This window comes from Eptesicus fuscus, chromosome 19, assembly GCF_027574615.1.
Source record: "Eptesicus fuscus isolate TK198812 chromosome 19, DD_ASM_mEF_20220401, whole genome shotgun sequence".
Lineage (NCBI taxonomy): Eukaryota > Metazoa > Chordata > Mammalia > Chiroptera > Vespertilionidae > Eptesicus > Eptesicus fuscus.
Genome location: NC_072491.1, coordinates 45,959,609 through 45,980,997, shown reverse-complemented (window position 1 = coordinate 45,980,997; position 21,389 = coordinate 45,959,609). Strand labels below are relative to the sequence as shown.

The 21,389-nt window shown below is 40.8% G+C and overlaps 1 protein-coding gene across 2 annotated transcripts in view; it reads right to left on the bottom strand.

Annotated features, from left to right (window-relative positions):
- Positions 1-21,389, bottom strand: part of NSMCE2 (NSE2 (MMS21) homolog, SMC5-SMC6 complex SUMO ligase) — a 224,753-nt gene that overhangs the window by 162,269 nt on the left and 41,095 nt on the right. For both annotated transcript variants that reach the window (XM_054708432.1, XM_008143271.3), the window contains exon 3: positions 9,302-9,408. In XM_054708432.1, the coding sequence (XP_054564407.1) occupies positions 9,302-9,408 (107 nt within the window). The remainder of the gene's footprint in view (positions 1-9,301; positions 9,409-21,389) is intronic.

Genomic DNA, 21,389 nt, shown 5'->3' with positions numbered 1-21,389 from the left:
GCCCGGCTCCACTTCTGAATGAAAGAGCTTGTGCCACCAGCACAGCTGCACTCACACAGGGACTGAAAGATAATGCCCACTGATAGCCTCCCCTTCACACCCTTTCCATTCTGTCACTTGTCAGCAACAGGCAGAGACTACACATTTAAAACGCAGCTGACAACTCGCATTTGATACATCAGAGGAATCAATCCAGCACATTTTTCTCTCCCAATATTGTTCAAATGGGTGCTAAGAATGTAAACAAAAATTACTTACAGATGGACATATCTCAAGAAATATTTCAGTCTGGGCACCTGAGTGTCTAATTATGCTATTTATTGAACTATTCTGCTCACATCTTTTAAGTAATTTTTGTTTACTTTAGCTAAGAAAGCATCAAAAGTTATTTCTTAATTACCGAAGTTTTTATTTAGTTGTCTTGATTATTTTCTCTAGTATGACCCCTCCCGCCCCCCTTATCACCTTTAACTAGCCTATGTTAAAGGCATAATCTCCTTCTCAATGCTACAGACTTAAGTAGACTTAACCGATCCGGTCGACCAAATGCTATGCTGCTCAGTGGCCTCTGCACTGGCCTGGTCCCTGGGTTTTGCCCGTAAGTTAGTACCAAGTTCCCACCAACACCCCCTGCCCCTATTACCAACACCCCCTGCCCCATTACGAACAGTCTCTGGCCTTTCCCAATTATTTCCTGCTGCCTACTCTATTCTCCAAATTTTAACTCAAAATTCCCTTTCAGATACTATTTCAATTTGATCATAGGAAATGACTTCTCCTTTACAGAATTCTCTGGCAACTTTACAAATCAGTACGATATAACTTAGGGGCTTTCATGCTATCACTTTTCATTGTTACCAGAACACTATGACTTTTACTATGATCCCCACTTTAAGAAGAATCTGAGGCTCAGAGTTATCGTGCAGAAAAGACAGAATTTAAACAAAGTCTCCTTTTCCTTATTCTGAATTTCTTCAGCACCTTTTCAATCTCTCTGTCAATCTATTTCTCTGTTAATATTATTTTGTGGCTATTTTGTGTACACATGCCAAGAGGCTTTTGTATCTTCATTAGACTAAACATACTATTGGCACTAATTGAACAACTTAATTATGAGATTAATAAACCAGCAATGCTTTCACCTCCACACTTTGAAAATGCATCCATTTTACAGTGAACCTTAACATTTAGTGATCCCTTTCCCCATGTACTAGGTGTATCAGTTAATAATGCAGATTTTTTTCAATAGATGGAGTTACACATATGTTGATATATATATGATTTGCTATGTATGCTATTTTGTTGTATTGACAGCAAGCTTCAAAACTTCATATGTCAAATTTGCTGAAGGTGTTAATATCATAGATATTTTTACGCTTTAAAATGTTGAATTTCATGCCAAAAAAAGAGCATTTGTGGGAAGTTTTCATTCATTACTTTATTTTGAAGAAAAAGTTATTGTATACTTCAGGAAGCTTATGGTGAACATGCTCCATCTCAAGATACTTGTGAACACTGGTTTAAACGTGTTAAAAATTATGATTTCGATGTGAAAGACAATGAACATCCAGGTCAACTGAAAAAGTTTGAAGACCAACAATTCCAAGCATTATTGGATGAAGATGCATGTCAAACTCAAAAACAACTTGCAGAAAGATTAAACATTGCTTAGCAAACAATTTCCGATCATTTACAAGCAATGGGAAAGATTTTAAAGGAAGGAAAATGGGTGCCACATCAACTGAACGAAAGACAAATGGAAAACCAAAAAGTCATCAGTAAAATGTTGCTTCAATGGCACGAAAGTCTTTTTTTGCATTGAATTGTGGCTGGCAATGAAAAGTGGATTTATTTTGAGAATCCCAAATGCACAAAATCATGGGTTGATCCAGGTCAACCATCAACATCGACTGCAAGGCCAAATCGCTTCAGAAAGAAGACAATGCTCTGCGTTTGGTGGGATCAGGAAGGTGTGGTGCATTATGAGCTTCTAAAACCAGGTAAAACCGTTAATACTGATCACTACCGACAACAAATAATCAATTTGAACCATGCTTTGATCATGAAATGACCAGAATGTGCCAGAAGACACGGCAAAGTAATTTTGCTTCATGATGACGCACCATCACACACTTCAAAACCAGTTAAAGACACGTTAAAAGATCTTGCCTGGGAAGTATTAACCCACCAGCTGTATTCACCAGACCTTGCTCCTTCAGATTACCACTTGTTCTGATCGATGGCACATGCACTTTCTGAGCAGCACTTCAAAACGTACGAAGAAGTGAAAAATTGGGTCTCTGAATGGTTTGCCTCAAAACAAGGAAAGTTCTATTGGGACGGTATCCACAAATTACCTGAAAGATGGGGGAAATGTGTAGCTAGCGCTGGACATTACTTTGAATAAAGCACTTTTGATGTGTCTCTTGAAATTATCATGTTTTCTTTGATTACAAAATCCGCCATTATTAACCGGTACACCTAGTAATCTATTTCCTCACCTCCCTTCTACTGCTGGAGGGTGGGGGAAAGCCTAAATCTCAATCAGGGTGAAAAGTGTGATATGCAAGGAGACTAAAGTAACTGCCCAAAATAAGGGTTCGATGCTATTCCTGGACTATGCTCAATGTCAGAAAAAAGCAGGAGTTTGCTGTATTAAAGAACACTAACATCACCTAAATAATCTGGGTGACTGGCTGCCAGACTGCCTGGTGCCACAGAGGCCAAGGTGCTTAGTAACACTGGCACCCAGTGCTTACCTGGAGTGGTCTGTACACTTTTCCTGCCCACACTGCTGCTGTGTCCCCCCTGCCTCTTCTGGAAGCCCCTCTCTTCCTTCCCTCGAAACTGTCTCCTCCTCTCCGCTCTCCTGAATGAACACTCCACACATGGGTCCTGTTTGCTTCAAACAGAGACTCTGATAGGCAAGTGACAACTGCATGTTTTGGGTTTTCTTGTGTGTTTTTTTGTTTTAGGGGAGGAGGGGGGCTGTTTGTTTTCAAATATATCTTTCTTGATTTCAGAGTGGAAGGGAGAGACAGAAACATCATTGATGAGAGAGAATCATTGACCGGCTGCCTCCTGCACGCCCCGCACTGGGGATCAAGTCCAAAACCTGAGCATGTGCCCTGCCCCGGAATCGAACCATGACCTCCTGGTTCATAGGTCGACACTCAACCACTGAGCCACGCCGGCCGGGCATGACTGCATGTTTCAGAGGCCTGGCTCTCCCCAGAGCTTCTACAGAAACGCCTCCGAGGACGTTTCAGATAGGGCGCTTGATGCACTCCCCACCTCCCTGATGCCACGAAGACGCCACCCAACCTGCTGGGCCCATCCCCTAGCCTCCTGGCAGATAGGACAAGCCCCAAAGTGGGTTCTGTAGAGTATCAGTCCTTCCCCAAAGAGAGTGGTTTTCCAGGTGAACAAGATCAGGAGATTACTGAAGCGCCTTCCTTCCTTTGGAGAATCACAAGGCATAAACCCGAGTGGAAGGCTTCAGAGTCTTTAAGGAGATTCTTCAATCAAGCATTCCCCAAACTTATTTGACCACAAAATCCTTTTTTCCTCAACATACTTATTCACCGCCTAATTAATTAGTATTATGGAGCCAAGTTTTGAAAATGCTGCACTAGAGGCACATTAAGGCCCGGCAGAGTGTAAAGGTTTTATAATTCTGAATAATCCAACACTTAATACCTACAAAACACGAAGATGGATTTCTATAAACTACCCATGAACATCAGCCTCAATGTAGCACAGACCAGAACGTTCGCTATTTGCTAGCAGCTACATTGCTTGGTGACCTGAGAGATGTCTATTTGGATTCTTTCCTTAGAGGCAACTCCATTAGTGACATCCTATATCCAAACCTAACTCTCTCTGCTTATTAGACAAAATGCTACCAAACACAACCTTAATTTGGAAGTAGTTACAGAGGGAGTTCTAAAGCACTGGCATAGAAGTTAATTTCCAGTAATCACCAAAGCAGACACATCCTGGGGCCAAGCGGTTGAAGAGTGAATACCTAAAATCACCTTTTTCTTTCCTGGTTAATTCCCACTTGTGGGCAATATTCCTATAGATGAAAAGGCTCAGATATGAATCACTTGGAAATTTTTGACAAGAAAGGTGTTAAGTGACAATACCACTGTGCAGTGTCAGGTGTGTGTGACAGGGAGTGGGGAAGAGGGTATTCTCCAAGAGCTTCCAACCTGGCTCCAAGAGGTTTTCACTAATTCCACTGTCATCTCTCACCTTCTTGCTATTCTGCTGACAACAGTAATTTCTCTAATGCTCGGGAATCTCCTACCCCCAAATTTTATAACCCTCTTCCTCTCCATTCTCCTTTGTCAATGATCCACAATGTGGGTGCACCTCAAATTTAGTCAGTAGACAATCATAACCAGTAAACTACACCATCTGGCCTGGAACATTCTTCAGATACTGTAAATTATTAGTTTTCTAAGTGAAAAAATACTTCCCAAATCTGGTTTAACTAAAATGGTAACTTCCAACTTGCAAGATACTCCGTAAGAGTTGATGTTCAAGTAGTGAATGATAAGGTAACTTTAAAGTCAGATTTACAAAAGGTGAAGCTTACCCGTTGATGGAGGGTAGAAGGGTGAGGAGGCACAGGGAAGTGACATGTCAAAAACATTCTAAACGAGTTGCATAAGGCTGAGGTAAGCTATACCTTTGACCCACCTCATTCTTTTATTATATCTAAGATTGTGCTGGTTTCAACAGCTTACACGAGGTATATTTCCACTCTTCTAACTCTCAACCAGATTAAGTGTTCGAATTAGCTTATCAAGTAAAAACCACAGCACACGGGGCACATCCATGAACAGATTTGTAAGAAACAACACAAGCAGACAGCCCCTAATTGTTCCTTTTAGGTTAAGAAGAAAAATACTCTCCCTCCCAGGCTTTTGGTGGGAATTGTTTTTAAAACACTAACTTAAAAAAAAAAAAAGTGCCACAATAACCCAATTTCAATGTTTTCAAATTTTACATAACCTATAAGATACACGTAGCACTAAAGAGATTAGGAGAGAAAAGTGAAGACAATACAAATGCTCTGGATTTTCCAATACATAAACACGTGGAAACAGCATATGCTAAAAGAATTATATATAGGTAAAACCTGACCATTCTTTTGAGATTTAAAGTTTGTTAAAGTAACATTACACAATTAAGTATCATGCTAAAAAAATAAACGCCCAAGTATAATGTGAATCTCAAGCTTTTGTTACTTTGCTAAATTCTAGGACTAGACCACTCATGAGAAAGCAAAGAGGATGTGTATTTTATCACTGACTGCTAATGATACATGAAACTAATCTGAACCTGTTAGGACATTCATCATTTAGCTTCATGGCACCCATCCTTTTTTTTTTTTTTTTTTTTAATCCTCACCTGAGGATATGTTTTTATTCATTTTTTTTTTCTTTTTAAGAGTGAAAGAGAGAGAGAGAGAGAGAGAGAGAGAGAGAAAGAAAGAGAGAGGACTATGGATCAGTTGCCTCCCATATGTGCCCCAACCAGAGATGGAAACTGCGATCAAGGTATGTACCCTGACCGGGAATCGAACCAGCAACCTTTCAGTGCACAGGACAACACTCAACCAACTGAGCCACTCTGGCTGGGTCCTCCTGAGTTATTAATTTTCCTTGAACACCGTGTCTTCCCTTTGTAGCACACGCCACAACAGTCATTAATAATGTCTGTACTGCTCTGTGTTAAACGTTTGTCTCCCTATCTAGACTTCTGACATCATGAAGGTTGTGTGGGTTTTGCTGAGTGACCTCCTATGTCCTGGACCTAGAATGACCTGGCACACAGAGGTGTTAAGTAAATATTTATTCAGTGAACGTTTGAGAACAAAACGCCAACCAATGGTGCCCATTACACATACCCAGATAATAAAAGCTTAGAAATGAAGTAAAGGAACATCAGGTCATCCAGTCTGGTGTCCAGCACGTCACTGTTCTCAACATGAAGCTGAGAAAAGCTTTTCCCCGGCAGTGACAGTCAGAAAGGCAGTGACTGCACCCGTTTATCTGTGAGCCATTTTACAGCTTTCAAAACCCTTCCATCATCTGGTGGTCTCATGACGGAACGTGGCCAAAGAAGTCATACCGCACTCTGTGGTTCGAAATGAATGCTTTCAAGAATTGTGACAGGTATGTAACCCATTTATTCTGAGTTTTTAGAAATGACACAGACTATCTGGGACTTTCTTTAGTGCTCACTGCATAATACTCCCTCTGCAAAGTCCTATTTTTAATTTTTTTTTTTTATTTCCAGAGCACTGAAATGAATAGTGACTCCAAATAAAATCTTCAGGCATTGGAGAATATACAGCAGCTCTATTTTCTCTTAAGGACAAAGAGAGGCAATCTGAGAGCTTCTGTTGAAAGGGGGTTCCCAGGGATTGTGGGTAAAACTGACCTACACCTCTAAGGTTCCAAAGTAAACTTCTAAAACCTCTTCAGAGGTAGATAGCCTTCAGAATTCTGTGAAGGTGAGAGTGGGAAAGAGACATTTATTTAAATAATAAGCTCTAAAGCTCTTTGATTGTTACTTTTTTTTTTAATGTACCATGACTATATGAACATTCATATGTAGAAAGACCATAGGATGGATTAGAATCTGGGCAAATGACATAGTAATGGGAGTGCTGCAGCTCTTCCAAGTCTGCACAGAGCAGAAATTAAGCAGGGACTCATACAGGTTCCTATTATCTGTATTCTTTCTGAGTAATCTGACTTAAAGCAGTTTCTGTTTTAGGGATCATGAACACCTCATACTGTAACTTAACTAGCTTATATCTAATCCTATGATTACTAAATTCTAGACTGGGACAGGTCAAAGCCAATGTAAGTTTCATTTCAAAGCCTTGAAATGAAGTGAGCACAAGTACTTGTTTTTAAGAAAGATTTTGTTGCATCTTTCTAAGTAATACATTTGGAAATCTGGGTTTGCAGCAGTAACATAATATATCTTCATCCAATTTTATGAATGTCAAAGGGTTTGATACACACACAGTACTCTAATCTGACTCACATCATAATCTTGTGAAATAGGCAAGCCAAGGACTTTACAGATGAAGAACATAAAGTTCCAAAAGGTTTCCTTTGTTGACCAGGATCATAACTTAGAAAATGGAAGGACTAATTAGGGTGGGAAGGGTTTCTGATCCTGAGATCATTGCTATTTCTAAAGAGCTATACCATTCTGGCCCCTCCCAAGCTAGTGTTCATTTTTTATCCCTCACCAAAACAAGCAACAAGATAGCAATGTCCATAACTTCAAGTATATAAAGAACATAGTATATAAGGGGGGGTAAAACATTTCCCTCAAAATACAAGTCATGTCCCCATATGGTTTCAAGTCTAGAAACCTTCTAAAATTAGGGTCTACTATTCTTGGTCTTGTGTCAAGCTTACATAGAGAGCACAACTTTGCATCAGAAAATAACAAAAATATGTTTCCTCTTCTTATGAAAGACCAGGGACCTTCCTAACAGCACAAGAATCACTAAATCCAGTCGCTCCACATTCTGAGGTTAGCACCAAAAAGTGGGATGAAACCCAAAGCATAATCTTTTCTGTTTAGTAGGGTGAGGGCAATGGGAGAAAGAAATTCTGTTAACCACTGAATGAATGAGGGCAAGGTGAGGGGGGGGCTTCTTGGTCTTTAACTTATGTTTTTTACGAGTGGCTCCGTTTGCTGAGGGGGGAAGAGTTCAATTCTGTATGTAAAAATACCTTACGTATCTGTGAAACCTTGAGTTCAATAGGAATAAAAATATCCACGTTAAATTCTTTAACTTCCCAACTCTGTTTTTTTATCTCTGATGTACACTGTGCTGTTACATTTGCACAACTTCCAAGTGAAAGACAGACAAGCCTATCAAATAACTTCCACAGAACATAAGGGTCGAAGCAGGATTGACTTATACAATATGGCTAACTCTGATCTCTGGTAGCAAACACACTTTATTCTAGAAAGTCAGCCTTGTTCTTTGAGGTCGGTGGTTTTCAACCCTGGAGACATATATTAAAATGAGCTTTTACAAATACTGTCGCCCAATCCTGCTCCAAACCAATGAAATCAGAGTCTCTTTAGAGTAGAGATGGGCTGGTTCTAGAATCAAAAGCCTCTGGTCTGAGTGCTTTACCCCCCAGTTCCAAAGGCCCCAAAAGGAGGCCATTTTCGTATTTTTCTATGTAAGAAATAGTCTCAATACCAGGACTAACAGTCACCATGCTTAGAGACATCCCAATTTTATAAGCTGAAGGAGTTTATTATTAGATATAAGCAGATACTCTTAATTTAATCACAAATAATACACTTAATAAATATTAGTCAAATACTAACAACCAGAAAGGGGGAAAAAATTTAAACCAGAAAATTATTTTTTTTTAATTTTTTATAACTTCATATAACTATGTAATGCTCATTTAAGCATGGTTTAGGTATTAAGCCATATTTAATATGTTATCTTCCCCTGACTAGTAGCCAATCTTGTAAAATATTTGATTTTTGGAATTTTCCCATAGATATGTTAGAAAAGGCAAATAAAGAAACCAGAAGTACAAGACATCCTATTACACAGGTATATGAAATAAGTTCAAAGGGGAGTTTCCACTGCTCAGAAGACAAAAGACTTCTCAGAAACATTATTGCAATCGGATTGCTCACTTCTTACTCAACCCGGTACTGCTGAAAAGGAGGTTGCTATGTTCCCACCTTAACTGCCTATCTGTTGTTCCTGTGACAGCTGGAGTCAACAAAGATAAGTTTGGCTTCTGGAAAAACCAAAATGCCAAGCTTCTTTATTTTTAAACCTGTTCTGAAACTCTTCCGTATTATCTGATTCTATGAATTTTGCAATAGCTGCATATTAGTTAAAGCTGGAGAATGAGTAACTAAACCAGGTCTAAATTGTATGCTTAAGCAAATAGAAAAATAAAAACAAGTTTTAGGGAAGTTTTAGGTCTAAGGAGGCTTAGACTAAAAAGTCTGACATCAAAAGACGCAGGAAAATCTAAAATAGATGTAATGTTCTAATTAAATGTGGGTGGCCTAACTGGGAAAATATTTAAGATTCCTACTCTATGAACTTCCTGATTAAGAAGACATGAATGGCTGCTACAGGAAGAAACTAATGACTGCTACAGGAAAAACTAATAAGGAAATATTAAAGGTTAGAGAAGAATTTTGAATCTGTGTTTTTATTTCTAGGTCAGAGTTGTAACCAAATATAACGAGGTGAATGGTATAAACTTACATGATTTATCGTCGACTGAACAGCCTTTACGTACTGATTTAGTTCCCGATCCATCATAGCAAATTCAACCATTGCCTTATCCATACTGTATTCACTACTCACTTCAGCTGAAAGAAAGAAAATGCAATTATTATTTTCCATTTAAAATGCCATAGCTGAGTGAAGTTGCACCAATGTAACGTATATCAATCAATGCTCTAAATGATTTTGTAAAGGTATTACATGTTTTTTAAAACTTCCTCGACAAATTGGTGCTTCATTCAAAATTCTAAGAACATACCCAGTTGAAAAAGGCTCAGAGGCAGAAAGGTGGACTCAGACTCAGGAGTTCCAGGCTCTGCCACTTACTTATATAATCTTAAACCAATCACTACTCTTTTCCCAGCCTCAGCTCCCTTGTCCCCTAAAGCACCCCAGTCATCTACCTACACATTGACTTCACAGGACTGTTAAAGACCAATAAGGAAGATTTCCACGTCTAGTAACAGTAGCTTGGGTTATGCAGGCCAATCCTCCTTTTGAAGACAACTAAAATGATTGGAAAAAAGAAATCTTCTTAAAAACAAAAGAGCCACGAGATAGTAAGAAACAATCAGGACAAAATCTGGGGGGAAATGAAAAAGAAAAGTGGAGCACCAAACAAAGTCATGTAGTCAGCTGGGTTCCCTTCCTCAGAGTAAAGATGAGCCGCAAGCAATCCCACCCTGTCCACTGAGCAGAACAGAGGGAAGAGGGAGAAAACTACATGCTCTGAAACACCGTGGCCACAGCCAGCCCTCCTATACTTGCAGCCTGGGTCCCCCTCACCCGAGTAGTCTGAGAACCTAAGAACTTCTGATCTTGGGGTGGTCCCAGAGTGAGGGTACCCACACATACTCCCCTCTAGAGAAGTCACTCATCCTGGGCCTCAAATAACCCAATAAATGATCATTAAGGATAATGAACAGGTTATAGGGGGAGGAGGGAACCTTACCCTAAAACACACAAGAAAACAAGCCCCCAAGAGTAAGAATCAGCAGAAACAGATCCACAAATGTTTCAGATGTTGGGATTATCTATCAGTCAGAATATGAAGCAACTACGCTTACTATGTTTAAAATAACCTCAGGGAACACGAGACTAAACAGTGACCAGTAGGTTGGAAAAGTGTTTTAAAACAGTTTTCTTAAGCTCTAAACACAAAGGAAAAGAGAAAGAACACAGGATAATAAACATTTGGAAATGCAGTCACTCAAAGGTCCTTCATTCAAATGTTGGTATTTCTTGTCTACGCTGAAGAACAATAGGACATATCGTCCCAAAGTCATGAAATAATAAAATCCACTTACATTTGGCTTTTAAGAATGATTTTCCTAGTCTTTACCATTAGTCTTTAATTTTACAATAGTTAATTATAAACACATCCCATAAAACATATCCAGAGTAAACCTGCTTCTGGGAGAATACCTCTTGGTTTATAATACCTAGACTTCGATAAAATGTTGACAACCTTTTGAAAGCACTTAGTAATGTGCCTTTGACATGAAAATGCTATGAAAAGTTTTGCAGAGTAAAATAAACAGGATGATGATTCTTATTATCAAGGTCCCGTGGATAATAGCAAGAGTTGAATCGGATAGCAATTTCAAATACAAGGCCAAGGAGACCCTCCCTGTAAAGGAGAAAGTGAGCAATGGCTGGGTCTTTCATAGCATGAAGCCTAAGGTAGGCCAACTGGGGCTACAGGCAGCCTCAGCTAAAGCTCCAGGGCCCAAGAATGTTGGGACAAGCTGAAGAACCTACCTGATGAATGGTGCAGCCTGAGGCAACAAAGGGAAAACACCAGAAGAGGTCAGGAAGCGAGTCCTAAAAATAACCGAGAACCACACCACACTTGGAAGTGATGCCGTCAGATAACTTCAGGCTAAACCCAGTGTCTTGGTCTACTGCAGAGACCAGAGACTGAAGACAAGAACTAGTAGAGATTCCATAATGGTGTCTGGGAGACAGGCCATGAGAATGTCCATATCAAGTTGCAAACCTACCTCCACTATTTAAATATTTAAAATTATTTTTGTGATTCTTTTTATTCTTCTGTTAATCCTTATTTCTCTTATTATTGCAATTATAATCTCCTTTTCTTAATACATATTTTTATTGATTTCTGAGAGGGAGGGAGAGGGAAGGAGGGAGGGAGGGAGGGAGGGAGGGAGGGAGGGAGAGAGAGAGAGAGAGAGAGAGAGAGAGAGAGAGAGAGAGAGACCAATGATGAGAGAGAATCATTGATCGGCTGACTCCCATACGCCCCACACTGGAGATCAAGCCCGCAACCCAGGCCACGTGCCCTGACTGGGAATTGAACCGTGATCTCCTGGTTCATAGGTCAACACTCAACCACTGAGCCACGCTGGCCAGACTATAACCTCTTTTTTTAAATGTTATTTGGGTTCATGTTTCAGAAACACTAGGCTAGGGAAGACAGAGAATCGGTGTCTTTTTCTACTAAAGAACTGTAGAAAAAGAAGAGCATATTGTTGCATAAAAAAAGCAAAAAGGCCAAATAAATCCCAAAGAATTCAAGAATTCAGGGATGAACAAATAAAAAGGGAGTTGGTTGTTGACTAAAAAAAGTGGTTGGGAGTAGGAGAGTGTGGAGGGACTGACCAGCCAGAAGTTCCTGCTCCTTTATTCCACAGTATATAATCCCACTATCAAAATCTCCCACTTTTCCCATGCCTGACACCAAAACAAAAAACAAAAAAACAAAACCCTCCCTAAAAATTTACAGGGAAAGCCCTTCCTAAAAATCTACACCAACCAAATTCTACACTGCACATCCTTCAAGGACTGAGCACAAGCCCTACTTGCTTTTAAACTACGTCAGCCTGGAAGGATATCGCTTAATTTACCACAACTATACTTGATATTGTGGCACTTATAACCAAAAATAATTTGTCTTTTTATATGCATTCATCACATTTCTCCAAACAGATTATAATCCACTTATGGGCAAGAATGATGCCTTAGTGTTTTGGGTCAAAACACTAAGAATTATAGCACCCCTTTCTTCAGTATTATTATGTGGCCATTTAATTTAATAAATTTGGAAATTAAACCTTTGCCAACTATAAATTGTCCTGCCTCAAATATTCAATTGAATTAAAATATGAAGAAAACATGATATAGATTCTTTGCCTATTATATTTTCATTGTGATTTTTCTGTAAGGAAAGAGGCTGGCACCAATAAAGTGGGGGGAAGGGGAGAGAGCAGGAAGGAAGAGAACCACACAAATGATGTTAAAATTCACAGAACGACAGTTCCAGAGAGGAAAGTACTTCTGTACCACACTCTGCAAGCCTGGCATTAGAGAAAATTGGTGCAGATGATAAAGCATGGAAAGTAATAACAATGATGAAAAAAGTATATAATAACAGTAGCTGTAGCTAACAATTAGTAAACACTTTATTATGTGCCAAGACTTATGAGCGCACCATATTTACCTTAAGCCTCACAGCAACATGAAGAGACGGAGAGTTTTATCTGCACTTTATATATGAGAAACTGAAGCACTGAGCTGGTGAAGTGACTTGCCCCAGGCAGAGGCCACCTCCAACTCAGGCTTTCTTTCTGCAAAGTTTGTACACCGGCCACCAACACGAAAGGTGCTTAAACACAGACAAGCACCTAACTCCTCCAAGAATATCTACCGAACAAACCCTCAAGGGGGGAAAGTCAGGGCCCTGAGCTTCATTTTAGCTCCCCAGTGATCCCTTCCAAGTAGGACACTAGATACTGCCACTCAAATGTTATTAGACCTGGTCCTGGAAAAGCTTTTCCAAATTCCTTAAGGAGAGGAAACTGATAAAATAATAGTTTCCCCTTTTTAGAAGATTATAGTTGACCTTTGAACTACATGGGTTTGAAATGTACATGCCCACTTGCACGCAGATTTTTTAAATGATTACTGCAAATGTATTTTCTCTTCCTTATGGTTTTCTCAGTGACATTTTCTCTAGCTTACTTTATTACCTTACAGTGTGTAATACATATAACATCCTATCTAATAAGAGAGTAATATGCAAATTAACCATCACTCCACCACACACAAGCCCTGCCCACAGGCCCCGCCCACCAGCCAATCAGGAGCACATATGCAAATAAACCCAACCAAGATGGCTTCAGCCACAGAGAGCAGGAGGGAGGCTTGGGTTTCCCTGGCAATGGAGGAAGCCAAGCTTTCCGCCTGCCCTTGCCAGCCTAGGACTCTACTCAAGGCTACAAAGTTTCAATGATAGAAGATACATAAATCCAAACAAAAATGGCGGCAGCCACGGAGCTGGAAGAGCGGGAGGGAGGCTTGGGTTTCCCAGGCAATGGAGGAAGCCAAGCTTTCCGCCTGCCCTTGACGGCCTAGGCCTCCACTCAAGGCTACAAAGTTTCAATGATAGAAGATACATAAATCCAAACAGAAATGGCGGCAGCCATGGAGCTGGAAGAGCAGGAGGACAGGGTTGCCCCGAGCGATGGAGGAAGCCAAGCTTTCCTGCACACCCTGGCCAGGCCCAGGCCTCCACTTAAGGCTACAAAGTTTCAATTATAGAAGATACATAAGTCCCAACAGAAATGGCTGCCACCAAGGAGCAAGCAGAAGGCTTGGCTCTGCTCCAGGCTACGAAGTTTCAATTGTAGAAGATAAATAAACCCCAGATACCAGGGCCTCCGCTTGGGTCGCCAGGGGGTGTGGCCAGCCTGCAAACCACCACAGGCCCCTCGCCCAGGCCGCCCCACACCCCAAGGGAACCCCCACCCTGATCTGAGACACCCTTCAGGGCAAACCAGCTGGCCCCCACCCGTGCACTAGGCCTCTATCCTATCTAATAAAAGAGTAATATGCAGATTGACCATCACTCCAACACACAAGATGGCTACCACAAGATGGCCAGCAGGGGAGGGCAGTTGGGAGGGACCAGGCCTGCAAGGGAGGGCAGTTGGAGGCGATCAAGCTGCAGGGGAGGGCAGTTAGGGGTGACCAGGCCAGCAGAGGAGGGAAGTCGGGGGCAAACAGGCCTGCAGGGAAGGGCAGTTGGGAGGGACCCAGGCCTGCAGGGGAGAGCAGTTGAGGGGGACCAGGCCTGCAGGGGAGGGCAGTTAGGGGTGACCAGGCCTGAAGGGGAGGGCAATTAGGGGCAAATAGGCTGGCAGGGGAGCAGTTAGGCATCAATCAGGCTGGCAAGAGAGTGGTTAGGGGGTGATCAGGCTGGCAGGCAAAGCGGTTAGGGGCAATCAGGAAGGAAGGCAGGCAGTCGAGCAGTTGGGAGCCAGCAGTCCTGGATTGGAGAGGGATGTCTGACTGCCAGTTTAGGCCCGATCCCACCAGGATGGCACTTATAACCAAAAATAATCTTGTCTTTTTATATGCATTCATCACATTTCTCCAAACAGATTATAATCCACTTATGGGCAAGAATGATGCCTTAGTGTTTTGGGGCTCCAACAAAGAATTTCATGCACCGGGCCTCTAGTATAAAATAAGTGTTAATCGACTGTTTATGTTATTAGTAAGGCTTCTGATCAATGGTAGACTAATAGTAGTTAAATTTTGAGGAATCAAAAGTAATACATGGGTGTGTTTTTTCCCCACTGATTTTTAGGGAGAGTGGAAGAGAAAGGGAAAGACAGAGAGAAACATCAATGTGAGAGAAACACATTGATTGGTTGCCTCCTGCACGATCCCTGATCAGGACCAAGGGTGGGGAGGAGCCTGCAACCAAGGTACATGCCTTGACCAGAATCAAACCCGGGACCCCTTGGTCTGCCGGCCAATGCTCTATCCACTGAGTAAAACCAACTAGGGACAGTAATACATGGATTTTAAACTGTGTGGAGGTCAACAACCCTAACATCCACTCTGGTCAAGAGTCAACTATACTGTTTGTTTTTTTAATTGAATTTATTTGCATGACATTGGTTAATAAAATTATATAGATTTCATGTGTATAATTCTATAATGCATCATCTATATATTGTATTTTGTGTTCACCACCCCAAGTCATTTATCCCCCCTTTACCCTCTTCTCCCTCACCCCATCCCTCTTGCCCTCTGGTAATCACGATACATTGTCTGTGTCTATGAGTCATTTTTTACTTACTCCCTTCACCTTTTTCACCCAGCCCCGCAACCCTCCTCCCCTTAGACAGCTGTCATTCTATTTTCTGTATACATGAGTCTGTTAATATGTTGCTTGTTAGTTTATTTTGTTCAATAGATTTTACATGTAAGTGAAATCATATGGTACTTGTCTTTCTCTGACTGGCTTATTCCACTTAGCATCATACTCTCTAGGTCCATCATGCTGTTGCAAAAGGTAAGATTTCCTTCCTTCTTTTCTTTATGGCTGAGTAGTATTTCATTGTATAAATATACACAGCTATTTTATCCACTCACCTACTGCTGCAATGATCACAGGGGTGCATATACTGTATATTCAACTGTACTAAGTTTTAACACTAGTGAAGACAGTGACCTTCCACATCAGCAAGGCTAACTAGAGGTGTTATACAAGCAAACAAGTCACCCATTGAGTGCTAGGAGAATAACTAAGCCACCTCTAGCTGCTGGGAAGCCAAATCAGTACGAGGCCAAGAGCATGGCAGCAACAGAGACGGAGGTGGCAGCCATGGACTGATTACTGGGCAGCAAATGAGGAGCAGCAGGAGGGAAATGTTCAAGAGGATGGGGAGAGTGCTGGAAACACTGAGGGGAGCCCAATGTCAAAACCATTTCTATTTGTCTGCCTTCCTCAGGCGAGCAGGGTCTGGAGAGCTAGGGATTTTCCTAGTTCTTGAATGTGCCATTCTGTGAGTATGCATTTAGTCCAGTCAACCCTTGCTTGTGCTAACCATCTGAACCTAAGTGATATACTTGAACATGCATTTACAAGCCACTAAATACATGGGCAAGGCTTGGGGGGGAGCTATGACTGTGAGGCCTGCTTAACACATCCAGTAACATCCAGTACACTAATGAAGGCACTGTTAAGAAGTTAGTACGATAACTAGCTGAAATATGTCCACCTGCCCCTGCCCCAGTAAATCACGTCCAGAGGGCACAGATAAACCTTAGTTTACATTATAAGCTTATAACTATTTCTGTTAATAGTAATAACAGGGCTGCCCCCCGCACACATGCACACACACACACACGCACACACACACACACACACACACACACACAGATCTGCGTGGTTGTACCCAGTGATCCTGGTCAGTACCACCCCAAACACTATGAACTGCTAAAAGTACCCGAAGAACTTTAAAAGTGTTATTTAGTCCTGGAAGGGCCACAGCATTAAACCCACTCTTAAAAGATGGTTTGTTTTTCTTTTTTTCCTGTTCAGTGGCAAACCCTAGAGAAATAAGGATAATCACTAAAGGAAGGCTTCTTTTTAGACCGAAGTATTCTGACATTTATGTAATATAAAAAGTATCTGAATGGATGAAGTTGGCCTGCACATAATTTCCCTAAAGTCAAACAAACCTATAATTATGCAATCTGAACAGCCACGCTATTCATTAGACACGTCATCTGTTACTCAATGTCAAAATGCACTAACAGCAATATTATAACTATTGCTAACTCTCTCTTTTTGAAGTGTTGATTAGGCATTCAAATTACATGATCAGGAGACATTAAGCAGAAATGGGTGATTTAGTGCTGCAATCAAATTCAACTGAAAACAAAATTCATGAGAACTCTGAGAGTAAGATGATGGCTGAGGCAGGAACAAGTGTGAAAGCAAAGTGGTAACAACCAATGCTGGTTGTCTTGGATATGGAAGACTGAGGCAAAATGAGGGAGAGGAGATAGGTCTGTGAAAGGAAGGGAAGGGAGGGACAAATTAGTTATTTTTACAGATGTAGAGTCAGGTGAGACAAATTCCAGGCCCTCGACTAGAAGATGTAGGTAGAAAGGCTGTAGCACATGAATTCTTATGTAGCAGAGCATGGACATGTGAGTTGATCCAGGATGAGCTCCAAGGCTGCTGATCTATTCACATCTTATTTGATCAATATAATGGCCTTCTCTAGGTCACAGGTTAAAAGTGGGTGAGCAGAATATTCATCCTCTTGGCTTCCCCAAGTTGAGGTGGGCATGGTCACCAGAACAATCAAGCTTGAGTTCTAGACCAGTGACCAGCTCAGCAAGAACAGAAGGTAAGTGATGCAGCTCAGAGCTGTTGCTTCATGATCAACTATTCCAAATAAGGCTGCTCCTAGCCATAGCTGTCCTACAGCTGCAGCCCAAGGCATGCACTACAGAGAAACAAACCCGAGGCCCAGCCATGAGGTTGGGAAGCACAGCTGAAGTAGGTCCCAGAGCCAAGCAAGCTCCCTCTCATCCAGAATAAAACCAAATGCTGCATTCTTCACAAAACCATAAAACTTCTTTACCTTACAGCTGGGACGCGCGCGCGTGTGTGTGCGTGTGTGTGTGGGTGTGTGTGTGTGTGTGTGTGTGTGTGTGTTAGAGAGGCACACCCTGGAGACAAATTTCACCTATGTATCTTTTCAAACTTTTTGTCCCAGATTCAACTGCACAGTTTTGCCCATGGCCAATATGTTTCCTGAAATTTTGTCCCAAACAAATAAAAATTGCAGAATCAAGTGTTTTGTGTTGTTGTTGTTTTTATTCTACAGAGTCATGTATAAGCATATCTGAATAGGAACAATGCCAATTATATATAGTTGATTAAATTCAACTCTGTGCATTTTATTAGTGAAATACCAGATGAACACAAAGCAGCCATTTAGGGTTCTCATGGGGTTGCTGACTCCAATACAGCATGAATCACACATTCAGGAGGATCTGAGAAAAACTCAATGCCATAAAGTGCATATTATTCTGGGAAGGAGTAAGGAAGACAAGGAGGCAGGGAATCACCTCACTGTGTTATAAATTTCCTAGAGCAGATGGGACATGTATATAGGAGGGAGATTTTATTTTATGAAACACATAATAAATATTTCCTAATCTCTTCAAATTAAAAATTGATTCTTCTATATTTTGTGAGCAAGACATTTCTTTTCTTTGGATAAACTGAAATAAGCGGCAGCATAAATCATACCTCCATTCCCTCCCTCCACAGTAAACTCCTCCTCTGAAAAGGGAGCCCCAACTCTCTCTAGCAGCATGGATCTCCACACACCTTCCTCCAAGAGTAGCTGTGTGTGTTTTCCTGGCAGCCTGGTATTAAGCAATCGGTATACAGTCATCAGGCGTCGAGTTTAATGACTTACTCACTGCTTGAGCAATATTTAATAGAAACTTGGTTACTTCTCACTACACTGTACTTTAGTCATAATTATTCCTCCACACAGATATTAGTGTGGTAAAATTAAAACCAAATCCACATTTTATAACTGCTTCCCACCAGAAATAATAGTGGAGAGTCTAACAGTGTATGGCACAAACTAATAAGCAAGTGATCCTTTTATAAACAGTGAATAGGGGGGAAATCTTCAAGAAATATTGACCTTTCTAATAATTTTTACCCACCTATACAATCTGCTTATAATACAGAGAGGAAAGTTGTATAACACAGTAACTCAAAAAGCCAGCTCTCGAGTCAGATTACTTTCAAATCTAGGCTCTATTGTGAGCTCTGCAGTCTTTAGCAAGTCACTTCACCAGAATCTCAGTTTCCTCTCCTAGATAATGGGTAAAATAACAGTATCTAACTCACAAAACTGGTATGAGGACAAAATGAGAAAATGTAGGTAAAATGATCAGCATAGGGTCTGGCTCACAATCAGCACTAACAAAATATTATCTGTCATTAAAATTATTCCAGAGTGGATAAGTACTTTGCAAATGTAATTAATCTTAATGCTAAAAGCATGTTTGCTCTTAGAACCAAAACGTATCAAGTGAACATCACCTCCTTAACTTTCAGTTATTTTTACTAACTTGAGCCCAAAGCACTGAGCTGAACTCACAAGACTGCGATGCTCAATGAGAAGCTTTGTAAACACGCGCGCGCGCACACACACACACACACACACACACACACACACACACACACACTGATGCCCAGAAACTCATGTACCTAGTAAATCTTTATTGAGCACTTAATACATGTCAGGCAGAGGATAAAAATGTTTTGCAGCGGAAGGAGTGGCTAACACTGCCCACAGACGGCAGGAAAGATTTAGCAGGAGGGTAAATCCGCATCGTGTCTTGGAGGATGAGTAAGTGTGCACCAGATGTTCACCAGACTGGGGTAGAGGGTGACTTAGAGTTTAAGTGCTCAAAGAAAAACACTGGGCATGAAGTGAGGAGAGAGACAAAGATTAAATCTTCACTGAGCACTGACTCCGTGCCAGGCACTTTGAACACACTACTCATCCCAGCCTTTGTTACAACAATGTGGATTAGGTATCATTAGACATAATTTCGAGATAAGAAAACTGATGCTCAAAGAGACTAAATCGTTTGCCCCAGGTCTCACATTAATAAACGGTGGAGTTTGGAATGGCCTCATGTGTGACTTAAAGTAAGCATGGAAGACACGTGCTATCGTATCTGAACTGATACCCAGGAAAACTAAAATACACTTAATGCAAAAGTCATGGAATAATGAATAACTGCTTCTCTAGCTAAAGGAATTCTCCTAAACATTAACTTATTTTAAGAGAGAGCAAGAGAAAGTGAAAAAGAAAGTCTGACTCACTGACTTAAACAGTTCTCAGAGTAATGGAGACTATCTTTCATCATACAGACAGATATTTCCTTTGAGAGCACAGTTAATATTCTCGAAACTACCATGGTTAAGTTATAACTCAAAGTGTTGCTTGAAGTAAATTCTAGGAAGAGTTGAAGTCATAAAATCATAGAAGTCAATCTCTGGATACAATTTAATCTCTGCCAGTCATCAAAAGCACTATGAACCCTAGGTTATGGGCATCTATAATTTCAAAACATATCCACAGATGTCTTTGGTTACCTGCTATAAAGTCCCTGACTCTTTACTAGTGAAGTCAAGCCTGTCTTTTATTTGACTGGAATTCTTTTTCTATACCATTCTTGCCTACTTCATCCTAATCACTATAAAGTAATAGTGAACTCAAGGCAGCAAGCAAAATTCACAAGAGCATTTCCCAGCCAACATAATTTCTAGGACTTGGCTTTGCCCAAGTTCTACCTACAGTATGAGGCTTGAAGGCTCAGGAGGAGGCTTAAGGAACAGAACCTGGCTTTGATTTCTGGTTCATGACCAAACTGCCAGCATGAATTTGTGGCAGCAAAAATCAAAAGAAGTGAGACTTAAACCTCATGTGGTTATTAAGAAAATTAAATGAAAACCTAAGTAAAGCACCCAACATGATGTCTTAAATTCAGTAGACAGGATAAATGGAGCCTCTCTTTTGCTGTTTAACTACATGTGCTTGGCAATATTCCCCAATACAAATCTTCTTTTCCACTTAAGCTAGTATCAAATCATAGAGTCATCTCACCTACTTTTTAAAATCAATAAAGCATACAGCTAGCCCTAATTAGTTTGGCTCAGTGGATAGAGCGTCGGCCTGCGGACTGAAAGGTCCCAGGTTCGATTCCGGTCAAGGGCATGTACCTTGGTTGTGGGCACATCCCCAGTAGGAGGTGTGCAGGAGGCAGCTGATCGATGTTTCTCTCTCATCGATGTTTCCAACTCTCTATCCCTTTCCCTTCCTCTCTGTAAAAAATCAATAAAATATATTTTTAAAAAATAAAAAAATAAAGCATACAGCTAAGAAACTGGTTGAGCATACGGTTGAAAAATCCAAACGAGGGTCTCCAATCCCAAAATTCCCTCCTTACAGGCAACCATTGCTAAGAGGGTCCTGGGAATGTAACCTCATAGAGATAGTCCATGTAAAAGGCATCTTCTTGTAAAAGGACTACAGAAATGAAAATACTTATAGAAGTAGCAAAAGTAAGGAATATAAAATGGCCCAACTATTCTCAGAATGCCTCACATTGAAAATCATGTGCCATAGTCTTCAGTAAGTGCACTTAAATAGAAAGTTTGGTGTCAAAATGTTCTCCTATAATAATAAAAGCATAATAT